At 41.9% G+C, this 19741-nt stretch overlaps 1 protein-coding gene across 1 annotated transcript; it reads right to left on the minus strand.

Annotated features, from left to right (window-relative positions):
• Positions 1-121: 121 nt before the first annotated feature.
• Positions 122-18773, minus strand: LOC119896218 (carbohydrate-responsive element-binding protein). Its single transcript, XM_038709725.1, has 17 exons — positions 18237-18773; positions 16485-16591; positions 16108-16190; positions 15834-15923; positions 14437-14478; positions 10225-10399; positions 8995-9075; positions 7377-7528; positions 6644-7257; positions 6473-6542; positions 5958-6225; positions 4088-4203; positions 3476-3598; positions 3112-3239; positions 2609-2732; positions 860-989; positions 122-716 (listed from the first exon to the last, which is right to left on the minus strand). The coding sequence occupies exons 1-17, from the start codon at positions 18581-18583 to the stop codon at positions 553-555; spliced, it is 2814 nt and encodes a 937-aa protein (XP_038565653.1). The 5' UTR covers positions 18584-18773; the 3' UTR covers positions 122-552.
• Positions 18774-19741: the final 968 nt, after the last annotated feature.

The raw sequence follows: 19741 nt of genomic DNA on the forward strand, positions 1-19741 counted from the left end.
ACTTTGAGACCCAATAAACTTAATATCCTGAAATAACCCCTGCCAACAAAAGCTGTTCATTTTCATAGCCAATACAATGTAAGATAAATGTGTAAGACAAACTGCGCTGAATAAACATCAGTAATTGAAGGTAATATATTATGCACAGAAAAGAAAACCTGAGATGTGAATGGAGAATAAATGAAGTTGTCAACTGATGTTACCAAATTATTTAAACAGAAAATGAAGCAATTCATTCAAGATCACAGTGACTGACATCTCCTTCCACTCATCTGAACTTCTGCTTCACAAAAGAAAATGATTCTGGGGCTCTGAAATAATTACAAGTGTCACACCGTGATCAGAATTTCAGCATAGATGACATATGGCTCTGGTTGTAATGGACTATTATCTTTTTGCAGCTTGTGGGTTTTATTGGAATGTCATTGTGCGTTATTACAAAAATTCCTGGAGCTGAGTGTTGAGTCTTTAAAAATCATTGCACTGGCTCTCCTCTGACTTGTACATTGTGGTGGATTCCAGTTAAGTTTCTATTGAGTCTGTTCCTCGCAGTCACATGGGGTGTATATCGTCGCGAGTGGTGGGCTGTAAGGAGTGGTCCAGGACAGCAGCGGGGTCGCCCTGGGTGACAGCGAGGGTGGCCTGCTCCGGCAGCAGGCTGGGGTCTGTCAGGATGGCTGTGGTGGTACTCAGGAGACGGAGTGAACTCAGAACCACTGGGGGGACACAGAGAACACATATTACAGCTGATGGAAAAGTACAATGAGACAAATATGGCATGATAGGAATACTATCAAACTATGTAGAGTTGCTGTAAGAACATAAGTCTGCATTAAAGAACGTGTTGTACGGGACTCACTGGGTCTTAGGGCAGGCAGGGAACAGTGTTGGTCCAGCCAGGACAGAGTGGATCGACACAGGTCCTCCACACTGGCAGTGGACACCATTCCATTATAGGACTCAAACAGCGGCTCGATGATGATGCTGAACTGACACTGCTTTGAGGAAAGAAACCTGGCTCATTCAAATACGACACGCTAGAGTTCATGAATACTCTTCATCTGTCATTAAGGATTGCATTTTGTTTCAAATGATGTCCATAGCAGAGTGCTTTATAGTGTTTAAAGGCTTGTGTTATTCTACTACTTCCATGTTGTTAACAAATCCTCCAAACAAAAAAACTAAACCAAGAATGTGTTGGTCTTTCAATGCTTTTCGACTTTCCCACCTGTAAGTGGCACTCAGTCCCAAGCTTATTGGTTCATACTGCAGACATAAATCGTTAAAAACAGGACATAGATATCTAGTTTCATCTTTTTAAAAGGCTCAGTCATTTCCTAAAATAGCAGGGCACTGTACTTTTTTGCAAATGGTACAGGAGTAAATAGTGAATTGGTGACTATTTCCAGCTCTGGATTAAAACAGATTAGGTGTACTAGTGATTAGTTACAGTAGCAGGACGGTGTATGTGATCAACGAAAAAACTTCAATGTGCATTTTCACTGTAATGAAAGAACATGCCATCCAGTCAAACAGTGTGGCTCATTTATGTACTTTTTTAGTATGTTATAGTATTATAGTATAGTACAGTATGGCTCAGAGGATTAAGATTTATCAGACACAGACTAGTAGAATCAATTCATTGTTGTTGTTTTTTTTTTCATAGGATTTGTTCACAATAAGAAAATATATAATATGACTTATTCTTTAATGTTTTTTCAGTCATTACAGTGCCAGTGAATGGCTCACTTTGGAAGCAGCAGTAAAGTAGTTGTCGACAAAAAACTTTGTTGAACAGCCCTGTCTATGGAGTCAAACATTAGGTAAATGCTGCTGTCTTGCCTCTATGTAAAGACAAAAAGATCCACTTGGAGTTTTCAATTTCAAATATCAGCAGTTAGAGAAATGCACACTCTCTTGAGGAACCATAGAAAATACCTTAATATTCATGGAAAGAAAACACCCTCAAGGTGTTTTTGTGCAACACACAAACATGATAAAATCATAATCCAATCTTCTCATCTTGCCTGCAAGATAAGGGCAGCACTAATAGATTATGTGACTATTAAGGAAAGAGTTATGGATTAATATTGCAAAATTTTTAATGCAACTGACATTTGCAACACACAGGCTTTTATTTCATCCAGCTGATTACACTGAGATGCCCCAGATGGACAATATGCTTTTTATGAATTAAAACTCCTAATTTTACTGAAATCTGCACAAAGACAAGGTTTTGGGCACTCACTATATGTACTGCACCAAAGTAAAAGCTCAGGGGATTTTCCCTGCAACACTTTAAAACCACTACCCACTGTATCCGTCCAGATTTTTTGTAATTAGTTAATTTGGATTGAAAGAAAAAGGTTTAGGCAATAAAATATAATTTGATATTCTTCCAAAGTCTGAAGAAGCCGGTTTATGTTGCAGCCAACTGCTCCAAAGTACAGAAACATAAGAAGCTCACACAGGAATAAATGGGTACATTTAGTCCGCAACGCTGGATCATATTCTAGTCAAACTTTCATGCAGAGTGAGTACGTTTTTCAAGCTTGTGGCAGCGAGATGTTCTAATTAACCTTTGGCAGATTAACATTCACAAGGATACGATCCAAAACTTCCAGTTTTGCAGTGTCTGGGCCTGGACATACTCTCTGAACTTCTGCCTCATGTGGTCAAAGCGCTGCCGTGTAATGGGCACACCAGTGGCTGGAAGCTGCTGCTGGCACGCACTGCATGAAGAGACACACTGGGTCATCAGCAGGGAAAGACCAATTTTAAAGGGAAGGTTCAAAATTTTTATGACTGTCTCAAAACAAGTCAGGTGCTCATATGTACACTGAAACAGTATTTGCTTGCTGTAATCATTACTACTGTTCATACTGGCCATTAAGAGAGCCCTATCCTAGTGCAATTCCAATGGATGTGATGGGAAGAAAAATCCAGTTAAAAAAAAGTCAACCTATCATTTAATATATATATATATAAATTAAAACCAAAATATCAATCCAATTTTGGTGGATTTTCATGCACTCACATGCCTGCACACACACACACACACACACGTACACACACACACACTTAGAAGTCAAGCCTAGTTAAAAGTCTTACTTGATGGCAGAGTTCAGGAGCTGGATCTCCTCCCTGAGTCTCTGAGCCTCCTCGTGCAGCTGACCTCTCTCCTGCTGCATCTTACTGATGTACTCAGCGGTCTTCTGCAGTGTGGTGGCTTTGCTGATCTGTGCCAGCAGGACACAGCAGGGATCACCTCATGTCAACAATACACCACATTTGTTCACCAATATTCAATATTACTGCGGTTACGTTCATAGAAATGTTTTCATTAGCTGCATTTACATCTCATATAGTTTTCCAGTTAAACTGTGCGTCAAGTCAACTGCTCTTTGGTGCTGCTCTCCGCCCCCACCTTTCAGCACATCTATCTCAAATGCAGCTGCACGTCTTTTCACAGTACCTTTATGCTTGGCTGAGAGCTGAGCGTTGTCACAAGATTATGTAAAGTGTCAAATCCCAGTTTGATGTTGAAACGCCTCTTCTGCTCAGCCGAGATGTGAGTTATCCTCCTGGTTTCTGTTTGCTGCAGATAACACAGCATAGAAACATGCCCATTACATTTCCCACCCAGATTCACATATAATGGGTCAGCCATCAGTTTCCTACAAAATTCATCTTTCACTTATTTAGCACTCAACAAGAACTTCCAAGGAAGGTTAAATCAAGGGCAGATGGACTTGGTCGAAGATACTGGAAGATGTTTGGCTTCTCATCCAAGAACTGAGTGATAGAGAGTCCCAGGTATTTAACCTCTGAGGGGTTGTTATCAAGGGGCCACCCTGCCTGTCAGAACCGAGGAAGCCTCTTGAATGAGAAGCGACATGTTTTCCTGTATCTTCAACCAAGTCTAGCTGCTCTTGATTTAAAACTTCCTTTGATAACTATGACCTGGATGAATGAGAATCTTCACAGACAACAACAAGGACAACATTGTTTTATTCAATACGATGCTGTACTATGTAAAAACATAGATATACAGTATCTGTAAATGAAACGAGATGGTGTGTCCTACCTTACTTGATTCTATCTTTCCGTGTCCTGAGAAACCTGAGTGTGAGGACTCGGGGTTGGAGGCTTTATCTAAAAAGTTTGGTGGTGACGTTTTGCCTGGATGTCCTGGAAAATTAACTTAAAGAAAGACAGATAACAATATTTATTCATTACATATGCTGGGGAATTAGATGACACATGTTCCCATGCACAAAGCACTTATCTCCATCATTTACTAAAATGCCCCTCAAACTCTATGCATTTCAATGCTCCGCTTTAAATCAAAAAATTATATTGGCAATAAAACTTTATACAGTGGATGTGGATGTTGGCATACTTGGATGCAAGTTTAAACTTCTACAGCAAGCTTTATTTGGCCTACGTTTTTGCTGTATGACCCCCAATTGATGAGAAAATAAGAAGGAACCGTATCATCTGGAAGAAAATTTTTTACATACGCACTATGCTGGGTGATAACTATGGAGTTCCCACACTGACAAAATGTAGCGAAACATCTTCAGATAAGTCAAAAATATTAACTGAATACACAAATAGGTAATGTCATCAGCTAAAGCAAAATTATGCAAGATTTGTTTATGTGTGTGATTTGGCGCCCTAGCCGTTTCAGAGTAATTCACCGTTGTTGTAAATAAAGACAGCTGTGTACTTGCATTTGTTATGAATACATTACTGAGTATCAGTAATGCCAGTGTAGAATTCATCATCTCCACTAGCAGCCAAACAAAGCTCATATCTACATTACATTCATTTGTTTAGCTGACGCTTTTATCCAAAGCGACTTACAATTGCTATATATATTAGAGGTCGCACGCCTCTGGAGCAACTAGGGTTAAGTGTCTTGCTCAGGGACACATTGGTGAATGTGTCCCAGGGACACATTGGTGAATGTGTCCCAGTGGGAATTGAACCCGGGTCTCTCACACCAAAGGCATGTGTCTTAGCCACTGCTCCATCAGCACCCCATCTAAAATGTTTTCACATATATTTTTTCCATTGTATCTTACTTTGTTGCTTTACTTCACTACATTCCAGAGGGAAATATTGTGCTTTTTACTCCCATAACTGTATGTGACAGCTTTAGTTAGTAGTTGCTGCTTTTCAGACAGATTGTACATATAATAAAACATAAGCTTAGAAAATACAACACATGGTTAAGATTACACCAGTAGTTCCTAATCATTTGGCTTGAGACCCTTTTCCAAAATACTGTGTCTGGTTGAGGCTTTTGCCACATTTCTGATATGTATGAGGTGTTAGCAGTTCCAGCAAAAGACATTTCCTCTCTAAACTTCTCACATGGTTTCATTTAAATAACGATCTGAGACCCAAAGAGGATTTCGACTGCAAGACTTTTACTTCTAATTGAATATTTTTACATAGTTGTATTGGCTCTGAATACTTCTTGCACCACTGAACTTTTCCTTGTCTGATAACATTTGGAGGCTCCATATATAATAGAGCATGAGCATTGTCCAAATTAAGAAGAGTGACTTTTTTATATTTTGGGCTGCAGATTAATGAAGGAATTAAAAAAATAATTCATCATTTATTCGGCGGCGCTCAGTTAGTCAGGCTTATTTTTGGGACTGTATTTTGGTTTAAAAAACATTCATCATTTGTCTGCTGCACATTTGTTTTTTGCAACTGCATATTTATTGCACAGCCCCTTCATCTATGATCTTGTTTTTGCATACAAGCATACAACATTTTGGTGTCATCAAACGATTGCTTAGCATGTCAATGTCCCCAGGTATTCCTTGACAACAAACATTTCATCATTCAATAATTAAAAGAATACATGATTGCTAATAGCGTTTGGAAAAAGAGAGATGTTGTTTCACTTTCAGGGTTTTGGAGCATTGAGGGCATACCTGCTAAGCTGCTCCTGTCCGTGCCGTAGAGCTGGACAGGAGATAGTTTCTCAGTCTTGGGAATGAGGAGGGTTGTTCCGCTGTGCGTGGAGCCGTGGGTGAGCAGGGCAGATACCGCCGAGCCTCTGGAGGTGCTGGCGTGGGGTCCACTGTGACCCAGGGTGGCGCTCTGGCTGTGCAGAGGAGTCAGCGCTGGGATCCCTGCAGGCCAACCAGCTCCATGCTGCAGCTGCGAGGAAGCTCCTCCGATATGCGTGCTGCTGCGTGACTGCTAAACAACACACATTCTCTACTTAAAAGTGCCTTTTCATTTTTTTTTCTAAACAGGATGTTAGACAAGTTAATCAGAATTGAGTGTTCTAAAAAAAACTTAGAGTTTCACAAGACACTTCAATCTCAGTGACAATATAGAAATGACACTATAGCTGTAGACCGTATAATTATGAACCTCTAGTTCACACATATTTGATGTTGCTGAATGGATACTATCTTGTAGTACTAAAGGACAGGCTCACCGAAGAGCTGGGAGATGATGATCTCTGACCTTTGGCTGTCACTAGAGTACTATCAAATCCTAACGGATGGCTTCCCTGAAAGCATAAAAACCATTATTAGTTCATTTTTTTGACAGAAATCCTTCTTATCTTTTTCAAATTAATAGCTTTTGTTTAAGATGAAGAATGGACTCACGCTCACGGGTGCTGGAGGAGAGTAGCTTAGCCAGGCAACTGGTGGGTGTAGGTGTAGTGGATGGGGGGCCAGACGGAGCCACGGGGGGACCTACTGTCCAAACTCCTCCTGTCTTTTGCTTGTGCTTCCCTCTGACCCCAGCAGCAGCCACCTGCTCCGGGACTGAGAAGCAGTGGGACGCAGTGACAGAGGGCAGCGTAGCGTGGACCGGGTCAGACACGCCAGCCGGGTAGCTGAGAGAGTGGCAGGGAGTCTGGGGGTATGAGTCCCCTGTGTGAGGGTAGCCATGAGCCTGGCGCACAGAGCCATGGGCCCCCACGGTGGAGGCGGTGTGAGTAATGACAGTTGGGGTCACACTGGTTGTTGTGTAGTAGCCAAACTTGTGACATGGCAGTGGGTACAAAAAAGGAACATCTGAAGAGGCCGGCTGCTCGATGCCGGTGGTATATGCTATAGAAACAGGTGGATCAGGGTATGACTGTCCATATTGCATGGTGCCTGAGAGGATGCTAGATGTGTGGTATTCACCGCAATCCTGGTCTGGCCTGGAGTGGTCTGGCCGGATATTTGATGAGGAGGGCTGAGGCAAATTATCAGATGACAGATTGGGCTGGAAAAGAAAGATTCAGTCTATTTTACTGATCAAACAATAGTACTATAAGTTGCTAATGAAATGCTTCTGCAGCAGTACATCTCACAAGCAGGGAGAGCCGTTCACAGCAGCAGTACCTGAGCCAGCTGGGTGTTGATAAGTAGCTGAGGAGTTGTTACCACAGGAGAGGGAAGTGGAGCAAACGCTGTGCTGGTTGAGCTGTCATAATAGCCACAGTCAGCAAAAGCAGTCTGCTCAGTGGGCTGGCCCCGGTAGCTCATAAAGATATCTGAGAAAACCACACACAGAGAAAGTTTGAGCACTGATACAGCTGGAACGATACGAAGTGTTTCAGAAAATTGCAGAAAATCTTAATCTTTATGAGGATGTGAAAATGAAGAATTCTCTTTTTTTTAACTCCCCAAATTTCACATCATTTTTAACATTAATTGCAAAATCAAACTTCGACAACATGACATATGCTGTCACCTCAGTCTACACAGAATAATAGAATATCTCCTTTCTTTACCTTATTTAACCAGTTCAAATTGTCACTGGGATTAAAATCTCTTTTTCAAGAAGCATGATACAAGCTCGGTAAAACTGTGAAACGTGTAGCACAGTCTGAAAATACATACTAGTGTGATTTTGTTCTCAGTAAGGACAAACCACTGGCATTACATGCTGCCTCAGAGAAGCACTCGGCATAAATTAAACTCATGGCCGTGTCGCTCTGACAGACACTCACAAGCTCCCTGGACCTTGTGACCAGGAGAGAGGCAGACAGCTGCTACACACACACACACACACACACACACAAGCACACACAAGCATACACATATTCCAGCAGTGGGCAGCAGGTTGTCTGTGGGTAACAAAGGCTGACTTGTAGCCACAGGGCTGGTGCATTGCTATCACAAAGGCCAAATCAGCCAGAGCCATTTGCCCCTGAGCAAGGTACTCAACTCCAACCTGCTTCCCCCCATCCTGTCTGAAGGTCTTCAGCTCTGTGTGTCTTCCTGCAGGCTAGTTTGCTCTGAAGAGGCAAGCAGCCCCGGGCGTATAACGTTCCCTGCCTCTCACACTCTAAGGGATGTATCTCTGTTAAGTATTAATTCATAAAATGAATAAGACTCAACTCACTAATGTGAGTTATTTATGTTGCACAAAAACATACAGATTTGGTTGGAAGTTTACTTAAACCTGCATTAACTGAACACCTCTAGTGTGGATTAGTGAGCTTTTGAGGTGCTTGTAGGCTGGCTGCTTTAATTAATGATCAGAATTACTTGCAGGAACACGTATGTGTATCTAGTGTTACCCCAAATACTTCAGACAAACAAAGTAAAGCTTCAAAATAAAGAAACTTTCATAATAATCATCACAACAGTGTTCTTCAGGACTCTTAACAGAAGGAAATCTCAGTTTGTCAAACTCCCAGCCCATCCCTTTATTTTCCCCCAGCCTGATAAGGTGGTGCCATTTGCTGCCATTCAAACAACAGACAGACAGACGGACAGACAGACGGACAGACAGACAGACAGACAGACGGACAGACAGACGGACGGACAGATGGACAGACAGACAGACAGACGGACAGACAGACAGACAGACAGACAGACAGACAGACAGACAGACAGACAGACAGACAGACAGACAGACGGACAGACAGACAGACGGACAGACGGACAGAATGACAGACAGACAGACAGACAGACGGACAGAATGACAGATGGATGGACGTGTAGAGAGTACCTGGTATGTCCATGAAATCATCCAGGTTGGGCTGCAGTGGAGTCAGGTCTGGCTGGATTATGTCAGCATTGCTTGTGTAAGCTGAGGAGGAAGAGAACATATCAGACATGAGAGAGAGAGAAATGAGTGTGAGTGCATCTGTCAATGTGTCCGTCTTTTTGTGTGTGGTTTTGTTAAAAGGTCATCTTTCATCATTGGGAATTTCCATTTGTAGTTGGGTTCCTTTGGCTGGCTTGAGAATTGATACCCCACCATACAAATACTCAAAATGCACTCAAAGTATCAAATGTAAAGTATAATATAGTATTTTTATTTTGTCCAAAAGTGCCCTGTCAGTGTTGTATCACTATATTACTGGACCATTAATACTGATATATTAACATGTAAGCAGTAATTTAAGGTTGAGGTGGAGCTGATTCTAAATGCTATGCATGGGTACACAGCATCATATTTTATATTCTGGTCACATGTTTTGTTTGTACAATCTGCCTCTGAAAGTAACTCATAACTAAAACTGTTAAATAAATGTAGTGAAGTAGAGCTGAAATTTATGAATCACATTGCTTACTTTAAACACTTTGGTCAGCCCAGTTCAAAGATGTGCCGTCACTAACTACAGTCTGTAGTTTGTTCAGTTTTTAAAAGTGATTCACTGATTCGGTCAGTGACAGTTTTTCTGTATAGTCTGTTCTAGTTTAAATTCAGTGTTAAAGATTTGTTCGCAGGTGTACTGAACACCTCTGGTGCTGATTGGTGAGCTTTAGAAGGTGCTGGTGTCACCTATTGGACAGAGCCAAGCTAGCTGTTCCCCCAGTAACCTGGCAACATACGCAGCAACCCCACAACTGTGGTCTGATTCTGATTCACACAATGTTAAATCCTGATGATCGTGTCCATGTCAAACCAGGAAGAAGAGCACAAACAAAAACAAAAAACACACTGACTGACTCTGTCCTCTGAGCTCCTGGTCATGGCAGAGATGGCAGGAAGCTAGGATTATGAGGTTTGACAGCTATTTGATAAAAAATTAATATATAGTACACCCCGGAATTTATTTTCTGGCAAATGATGCATCGAAATTATAAATCCACAATTTAATCTCATCATGCAGCTCACAGGCATCCTTTTTCCGTTTTCAATCATTCGATGCTGCATTTGAGACAGGTTTGAGACCAGAGCAAAAGTCACAGCTGAAAGTCACTCTGAAAATTCAGAGCACTGACTACTCACTGTCGTGTCGGTCACTGGCCCATGGACACGGCTTTTGTGTCATGGTGAACAGTGTGTCGGAGATGTCGGACAGAAGGCAGTCCAGGTCAAACATGTGGGCTTCCACGGGAGCAGCCTCGGGCTCCTGGTACATCTGATTGGACCATTTCTCCAGCTTGGCCTGGCAGATCTGACCCTGGAGCACATCAGTTTAAAAACACGTCAAATCTACTTCTGGTGGTCATTCAATCCCTGCTCTATCCATTAGAGGGCTCCAAACAAATAAGACTGAAAAGGTAAAGACTCCCAGAAAAGTCAGGTTTGTTGCACTGAGAAATACTATATATAATATATAAATAAACACCAAAAAGCTATATCATATGATTAGATACTAGATAGAATCAAGTATACAAAAATGCAAACTCACTACAACACTATTTCCATCCATATACACAAAAATAAAATGACACACATATAGCAGTTGTGTCTCCTCTAGTTTGTAGAAAACCAGCCAGCCAGAAATATGCAATGCCAAACTTTCCCAAGTGCCCATTCTCTTCTTAAAACCCAGCAACTCACAGGACTCACAGAAACTGAAGCTCTAGGCCGCTCTCTTCCCTCTGTTTGAGATGCTTTGCTTCACCCTGATCTGCTTGTCTTTACCCTGCACTCCTATGTGTGAGGCCACATTTATAGGGAAGCCCAGATTGAGCCGGAAACTGCTTTGATTACGTCTAAGCACACAACACCCCCTCTTATAATTTATTCATTTACCTCTCGATTTGTTTTCTTTGAGGAAGAATGAAAGTGTACAAGTAGAAATGAGGTAAGATTGCTGTGTGCATATGCATGCCTGCGTGTGTGTGTGTGTGCTGTGCATGATGAAAAAGCAGTTTTGACATATTGTTAAAAAACACTAGTCCCTTACAGGTTATCATTATGTCGGCTTTGTTCATTTCTTTATTTTGATGTCTTACCATTTCAATAAAAGCAGCAGCCTTTTGTCCCTGACCTAATTCTGGCAGTCACACTCACGTGCGGGTAAACAGGAGGCCCCTAACAACACAAACTGCTGCTGCCTCGGTGAAGAAAAAAATATACATGCATATGAGCGCCTAGCAATTTCGCACTTCCGATGGGCATTATTTACATTTTGAGGGGTTTCCTGCCAATAGGTGGTACATTACATTACATTTATCTTAATGTGAAATGAGAGGAGATAAGCAGAGGTGACGTTGGATGAGATGAGAGGTACAGTGGGTACGGAAAGTATTCAGACCCCTTTAAATTTTTCACTCTTTGTTTCATTGCAGCCATTTTCCAAAAATCAAAAAAGTTCATTTTATTTCTCAGTAATGTACACTCAGCACCCCATCTTGACAGAAAAAAACAGAAATGTAGAAATTTTTGCAAATTTATTAAAAAAGAAAAACTGAAATATCACATGGTCATAAGTATTCAGACCCTTTGCTCAGTATTTAGTAGAAGCACCCTTTTGATCTAATACAGCCATGAGTCGTTTTGGGAAAGATGCAACAAGTTTTTCACATCTGGATTTGGGTATCCTCTGCCATTCCTCCTTGCAGATCCTCTCCAGTTCTGTCAGGTTGGATGGTAAACGTTGGTGGACAGCCATTTTCAGGTCTCTCCAGAGACGCTCAATTGGGTTTAAGTCAGGGCTCTGGCTGGGCCATTCAAGAACAGCCACGGAGTTGTTGTGAAGCCACTCCGTTATTTTAGCGGTGTGCTTAGGGTCATTGTCTTGTTGGAAGGTAAACCTTCGGCCCAGTCTGAGGTCCAGAGCACTCTGGAAAAGGTTTTCGTCCAGGATATCCCTGTACTTGGCCGCATTCATCTTTCCCTCGATTGCAACCAGTCGTCCTGTCCCTGCAGCTGAAAAACACCCCCACAGCATGATGCTGCCACCACCATGCTTCACTGTTGAGACTGTATTGGACAGGTGATGAGCAGTGCCTGGTGTTCTCCACACATACCGCTTAGAATTAAGGCCAAAAAGTTCTATCTTGGTCTCATCAGACCAGAGGATCTTATTTATCACCATCTTGGAGTCCTTCAGGTGTTTTTTAGCAAACTCCATGCGGGCTTTCATGTGTCTTGCACTGAGGAGAGGCTTCCGTCGGGCCACTCTGCCATAAAGCCCCGACTGGTGGATTGCTGCAGTGATGGTTGACTTACTACAACTTTCTCCCATCTCCCGACTGCATCTCTGGAGCTCAGCCACAGTGACCTTTGGGTTCTTCTTTACCTCTCTCACCAAGGCTCTTCTCCCCCGATAGCTCAGTTTGGCCGGACGGCCAGCTCTAGGAAGGGTTCTGGTCGTCCCAAACGTCTTCCATTTGAGGATTATGGAGGCCACTGTGCTCTTAGGAACCTTAAGTGCAGCAGAAATTTTTTTGTAACCTTGGCCAGATCTGTGCCTTGCCACAATTCTGTCTCTGAGCTCTTCAGGCAGTTCCTTTGACCTCATGATTCTCATTTGCTCTGACATGCACTGTGAGCTGTAAGGTCTTATATAGACAGGTGTGTGGCTTTCCTAATCAAGTCCAATCAGTATAATCAAACACAGCTGGACTCAAATGAAGGTGTAGAACCATCTCAAGGATGATCAGAAGAAATAGACAGCGCCTGAGTTAAATATGAGTGTCACGGCAAAGGGTCTGAATACTTATGACCATGTGATATTTCAGTTTTTCTTTTTTAATAAATTTGCAAAAATTTCTACATTTCTGTTTTTTTCTGTCAAGATGGGGTGCTGAGTGTACATTACTGAGAAATAAAATGAACTTTTTTGATTTTTGGAAAATGGCTGCAATGAAACAAAGAGTGAAAAATTTAGAGGGGTTTGAATACTTTCTGTACACACTGTAAATGAGTAAAATACGCAGAAGTGGGTTAATAGAGATTCAATGAAGCTAAACGAGACTCCACCGCTACACGAAAAGTCAGAGCATCATCGGTATACATCCTCGGGGGATCATTACATCCAGTAGTTGTTGAGATACTATAGCCTGGACCTTGTAGGACATTGTCATCTTTATGGCCAAACCCCTTGTGTTGCTAAAAATCTATAGTATTATTCTATCTTTATCAAAGTACAGACTTCTCACAGTGCATGTCCACCCATTTCCCTGCTATTGCCTTTATTAATGACTTGATTTGGTAACTTGGCAGGACTTTGTTTCACTCTCAAACTGATTGACTGAGATTTTTAATGTAAGCACTGACAGTGTGGTACGTCATTTGAATCTATGACATCTGCACACAACATGCTCTTGTAAAACGATGGCTGGTGAAAGCAGATAATGCTACTTTTAGATAATGCGGAAATGATTAATCCAGTAAGAATTTTGATTGCGGCTCCGAGAGCTGAGAAGTGTTACAAACTATATGACCTAAACATTAACCTAACAACAACAACCCCAGGCTTCTGCTGAGGTGTTTTTTCCCACCCACTGGATGCAATCAGTTATGACAAAGGCGAGATAACACTTTGACCTGTCGATTATATGGTGATATGTGCCCTTTGAATTGCCGCACAACACAAGAACAGTTTTGGACTACAGACAGACGGTCAGACATTATATTTGCAGTGGTCTTAATTTTGACCTCAGTCAGGTCGCACAGTGGGCTAGATTTGCAAGGGCACATGTCACATTCTCATGTGAATACTAGCATGAATGAGGTGCTTCCCCAGGGTCCCTCCCTCTCTTTGCCTTTCTCTTTGCCCCCCCCCCGTATCTTTGTTTTTTTTCTGCCACAGTGACGTCACTGTCATACTCGTTGCCCCTCTTCTGCTCAGATTTTACAAAGCGCTGCTAGAAGTAGGTCAGATTTGATTAAATTCTGCAGCTATTTACCTGAATACAGATAAAGCCTGAAGGGTTGTTAGAGGCATTGTCATTGCTGGCAATCAATATGTGTCAGTTGCCTACAAATGCTACGCCATGACGCAAGTTGTTTTGCACATTTCTGATTCTTTTTTCTCTCCATCCTATCTTGTTAACCGAGGGAGGCTATATCCATGTGCTAAAAATAGCCGCTAGGAGGACTTTGATGATCTTATGTTGAACTGCATTCAAAAGTCAACAATGCCAGCAGGTCACCAACACACAAACTGAAGCCTGGGTCAATTGGCCAACTTCAGTTTCAGGTCAAAATAGTATAGAAAGAGATAGACAATGGAATAATATTAAAGCAGGACTTGTGTTATACCTCTTGCAGCATTGATAGAATGTCATGTTTCTTGCTCTGAAGCTGCAAAAGAAAAGAGGAGAAACATCGTTCAGTTTGATTTGGAAATAAACTAGACTAAAGGCAGCTATATTACCAAGTTCACCATCTTAGTTTAGCAATTTTGCATGCTTACATTTACTAATCAGCACTGAATACAAAATACAGCTGAGGCTGATGGAAATGTCATTAGATTTGTAGGTATATGGTCATAATCTTAAGTACTGGACAGTAATAGGAATTTGAACATGAGTGCCAGATTTCATGGCAATCCATCCATCCAATTACTGAGATGTTTCACTCAAAACCACAAAAGTGAACCTCATGGTGGCGCTAGAGGAAAAGCCGGGGGTTCATCAAACTCTTTAGGATATCTCATCTGGGAACAGCAAACATCTGTACAAATTTTGGTGCCATAGATGTATAGATATTTGTTAGGATAACTTTGACCTGCTAATGCCGCTACTGGAAAGGTCAGGGGATATCATTAGAATTTATCCTCTACAGACCTGGGATATATCGGCAGCAAACTTTTAAGCATTTTAACGCATCCAATAATATCAAGATATTCCACTCTGCACCACAAATGTCAGCTTGCTTGTGGCGCTAGAGCAAAAGTCAGGGAATCTATTTCCAAAGTCAGTAGGATTTATCAGCTCAATCCCAATCTCCACCCTGAAGCCTAGACCCGGAACGTCACCTGGTAAGTCCTTCAGTGCGAGTGGCTGCAAGGGCCTGAAAAGGTATAATGGGACAGCACTTTGCAAACACATCACATTAAGAGGCCAAAACATTTTACGTATAATTGTGGGTTAAGAACTTTATGTGTTACATTTTTTAGTTTGTTCATGGCCGAGGCACTTAAGAGAGCCTGGAATACGTGCAGATCAGCTGTGCCTGATCTGCACGTCACTTTACCTGTTTTTATCAAAACAGCATCATATACTTCTTTTTTCTTGTAGTTGCTCTGTCCATGTTTGTTTATAATTTTTTAACGCCAGCTTCCCCTGGTAACCCTGTGTTTGACGTCACAACGGTATAAACTCAGGCAAGTCTGCAGAGATGCGGACGTACAGAAAGTGTGTATAAAGGGCTCAAAACGTCTGCGAGACGGCACTCATGCACTTGACAATTTCACAGTGGAGAAGCCGTAAGCCCTCAAAGACTTACCAGGGAATGTGTCTCAAAGTCCATGAGTGTGCAACCATCCTCTGGGGACCATGGATGTCTCTAAAAAATTAAATGTCAATCTAACCAGTAGTTGTTGACATATTTCTGTCAGGACCAACTAACAAACCAACATTGCCGTCCACAGAGCCATGTCTCTAGCATAGCTAGAAATATAAAAGAGAAGAACCGTGTAATAAATGAGTGCTCACCCTCTTCTTATAGTAAATCCTCCACTTGTGATATTCCTTAATCACCACCTCAATCCTTCGCTTCCAGTAGCTGCCCTCTAATACAATTGCCTGTTGACATGATGCAGAAATACCAAGCATAAGACTTTCTGTACAGAGTAATCATGCACATATCCTACCTCATCAGTGTACACTAAATCATGTATGCGTTATATCTGTTTGCCGTGTATAAGTATGTTTTTTGTGTGCCTGATTCGATTTAAAAATTCATTCCCCTGTGACACAAACCTCTCACCTCAGGATTTCGATGAGCATCGGCTTCAGAGCCCTCCAGCGGTGTGACAAACCCACACACTGGGTTCTTCCTCTTCTCCACATCTAAACACAGCAGATACAGGGCAACAAATTGAACAGATGTGTAGCTCTTTGAGCAGAAACAAAAAAGTATTTTTATTGACTATGGTGTCTTAATGAACACAGCTGGGGAAAGTGGCTTCCTGTTCAGCTCATTTCTATTCAGTCACGTTGCTGTTGTTCTTCTCTTTTGATTTCTTGTCTAATAAGTTCTCTTGTGTTTGGCAGTAGTGCCCATCTTCATTATTAGTGGAGAGAGATGTTAAAGAGATGTTAATCTCTGCAGCAGAGAGAGGAGGAGAAGAGCGGTGGACTCACACTGAATGAACCAAGCTCTCCAGATCGCATTGTTCAGACGGATCTTATCTCTCCACAGCAACCGCAGACCCTTAAAAGACTTCCACTTGGGAGAGACTATCTTACCACTGCAAAAAAAAACACAATCACATTTTTGTTGTTTTGTCAACCTTTGATTAAAATATCTGATTTGTTTAAGACAAATGGCCAATGTTTAATGCAGTGCTTTTCCACCCATTTTGTTTCAAACAAAGACAGAGGGACTTCTGTCCTGACTTTGACTAATAGTGCCCAATCAGCTTATTCACCAGTGCACTGCCAGGCTGTTTGCACTTTTTTTCCCAGTGTCCCTCAGCCTGCTGAGTGCTGAGAAGAAGCCTCTTAATGAGATGTGCTCAGGGAGTTGCTAGGAAGCCTAGGGGGTTATTTTCAACATGCTTTTAATGGTGTGCTACATTGCTGCATGTCACACACTCCACATTAGCAGAGACGGCATATTACTGAATATCACCTATGAGGAGAACCCATTAATGGTTAATGACAAATATTGTGCAGCAGAGCAGTAGTTTGCACAAACACAGTCTACCTGCTACACATAATACTATGTGTACTTTACATATAGCATTAAAGGGCAATAAAAAAATCATGCTTAGTATGTATTTTTGAAGTTGTTCCTGTGCGTCACGTCAAAGCCCTTCACACAAATGTATATTACATTGTAAAGATCTGTTGTACTCGTAACCATGCCTGGCTCAGGGTTTATTGCACAACTATCATCAAACTATAAAAAAATACAAAATTGGCACACAGTCACTGGTAGGAGAAATGTCTTCTTTGAGTCAAAGGTTGATGGCAACTCTTATAAACAAGCTGTTAAAGGCAGACTAAAAGAGTAAAAGAGAAAGACATTCCTGCAAGAACAAGTTATTCCTTTTCAGGGTTTGTTCAGGATGTCTGTCACTCTGTCATGCTGCTTTATTAAATCAGAAAAAAGAGCAACAAGCTCAACTTCAAAAACACTTGTACTTGAAACATAGCACCGAATAAAACTAAAATGCTAGTTTGGATGTTGCTTCTAATTTTACAGTGTCTGTGTGCAATAACTTATAATAATGAGCACTTATCCTTAAATAAACATGGTAAAGTCACAGCAACAAGATACCGTTTTCTAAAAATAAGCCAGGGGCATCGTTTCAGGATCTTTTCTCCTTTCCCTCAGTTACACTGTGATCTTTTCAGTGGTGCCAACTAGAATCAAAGTCCACTTTTCAGTGAAGATTTTCCAAGCTGTTGCGCAAGAGACTGCGAAATCCAACGCATCCACACACATTACAGCCCAACCCTATCAGTTAAAGGTAAACCTGCTGGAATACATATATTTTATGTGGAGCTCTCTGTGTACAGTAAGCAGTTTGTAGCTCATTAACACAGATGTAAATTATGAACTACCAGGGGCATCACTGCAGGGGGGAAAGAAATAGGTCTACCAACTATGGCCTGCAGGTTCATTTTTCTAAATAAAGCATACCCCCTTATACCATTTAATCAGAAGACTTCCATATGGTCTCTAGATCTTACTTCATCATGATGCATGAGCGTTCAAAATCTAGGCTATGTACCCGTTTTTGAGCACTTATTTATAGATCTTCCTGCAAATGAAAAGGTGCACCGCTTGAACTGATGGGGCTTAGGCTGATCCTTTTGATGCAGCGAACGTAAACTGATCATAGGTGGGTTTATCCTCCTGCCCTTAGCTAGATATAAGGAACCCACCTGTAGGCCAGGGACATGCAGTCAAACAGGCGGTTCAGAGTGGGGTCGATGCTCAGGCTCCCGGAGCTGAGAGGGCCGTACCGGTAGGTCTGGCACCAAGTCCTGTTCACCGTGTCAAAGTCATATCTCAGAGACTCGCCGCTTTTCCTCCTGCGCGGCGCAGAGTCGCTGTGGGGCGACGACACCATGAAGTGACCGCTGTGGATGACCTGGGTGCAGGGGAAGGAGACGGCGGACGGTCCGATTCCGGCCACCCGAGCAGTTCCCCCCTCCGCCTCCGAGTCAGAGTCTGAGGAGACATGGAGCTGGCTCTGTCCGGCTGAACAAACTCTCCCTTCACACGCCATGGTGCGTTTTCATTAAGTTATTGACTGTCCGCCAAACAGTGAACTTTCGCCTCAACTGACTCCCCCTCCTCCTCCCCCCGGATATTCCAATGTGTCCTCAAACAAGTGCCGCTCGCTGAGTGCAGTGAGGCTCCTCATCTGTCAGCTGAGAGACAACAGTCTCCCTCACCAGCACTGCTCTGGACAACAATGTGTGTGGACTGTTGTGTAATAGCTTACTATCATTATGTCAACTCCCTATGGTGGTAAAGTCCTCCTTACCACCAATCACTGTGGACGGTAATTAATTGACCAATCCTAATTAGTGTCTGATATCTACAACATAAAATGGCATAGGCTACTTTGTAATACTTCAGGTTTACGTTCTATTCATATTAATAAAGTAGGCCTACAGTGATTAGTAGGCTATTCTTTGAGAGCATACCATTTTTAATTTCAAGCAGCCAGATGTGGAAAGAAACTAAGTACATTTACTTAGTAGCATACTATATTTGCAGGATAGGTTAACAGATGTTCAAATCGGTCTTAAAACAATAGTCAGGTGCCTATATACACATTGAGACAGTACTGGTTCAGTTTACAACAGCCACAATCATGGGGAAGACTTCTCACTTGATAGTTGTCAAGAAGACACTCACTGACACCCTCCACAAGAAGGGTAAGCTTCAGAAGGTCATTGCTGCAAGGGCTGGCTGTTCAAAGCATATTCATGAAAGGTTGACTGGACCTGGACCCGTTAAAAAAGCCACTTTAGGCTTGAAGCCTTGAATTCTTTCTAAAGGTAATAAAGAAAAATAGATTTTAAAAAGGGAGCATCCCAGTGTTGCAAGTCCTTGTGAAACAGAAAGATGTGCAGGTTTTTTGCACACAGATTGCTTGGAAAAACTCCAGTCACAGCAGGGACGCAACATATCCTGTTTTTACTCTTACCCAGGATTGACAGGGAAATGTTGCAAATTGAACATTTAGAGAAGATACTGGCCATGCTTCAGTACTTAACATCCACAGACTCCAATTAGGCTAAATTCATAGAGTTTTTCCGGTTTTAGTATTTCGCTGGGTTCTAATAAATGCAATTTGGCCACTTCTGCATTTCATACACCATCTGTAACAACTGATAGTCTGTTTGACCTGGCACATAAGACACATAAAATCATC

The sequence above is a fragment of the Micropterus salmoides genome, unplaced genomic scaffold (genome assembly GCF_014851395.1).
Source record: "Micropterus salmoides isolate LMB-PRFRI ecotype aquatic unplaced genomic scaffold, ASM1485139v1 Ms_hic_scaffold_9, whole genome shotgun sequence".
Taxonomy (NCBI): domain Eukaryota; kingdom Metazoa; phylum Chordata; class Actinopteri; order Centrarchiformes; family Centrarchidae; genus Micropterus; species Micropterus salmoides.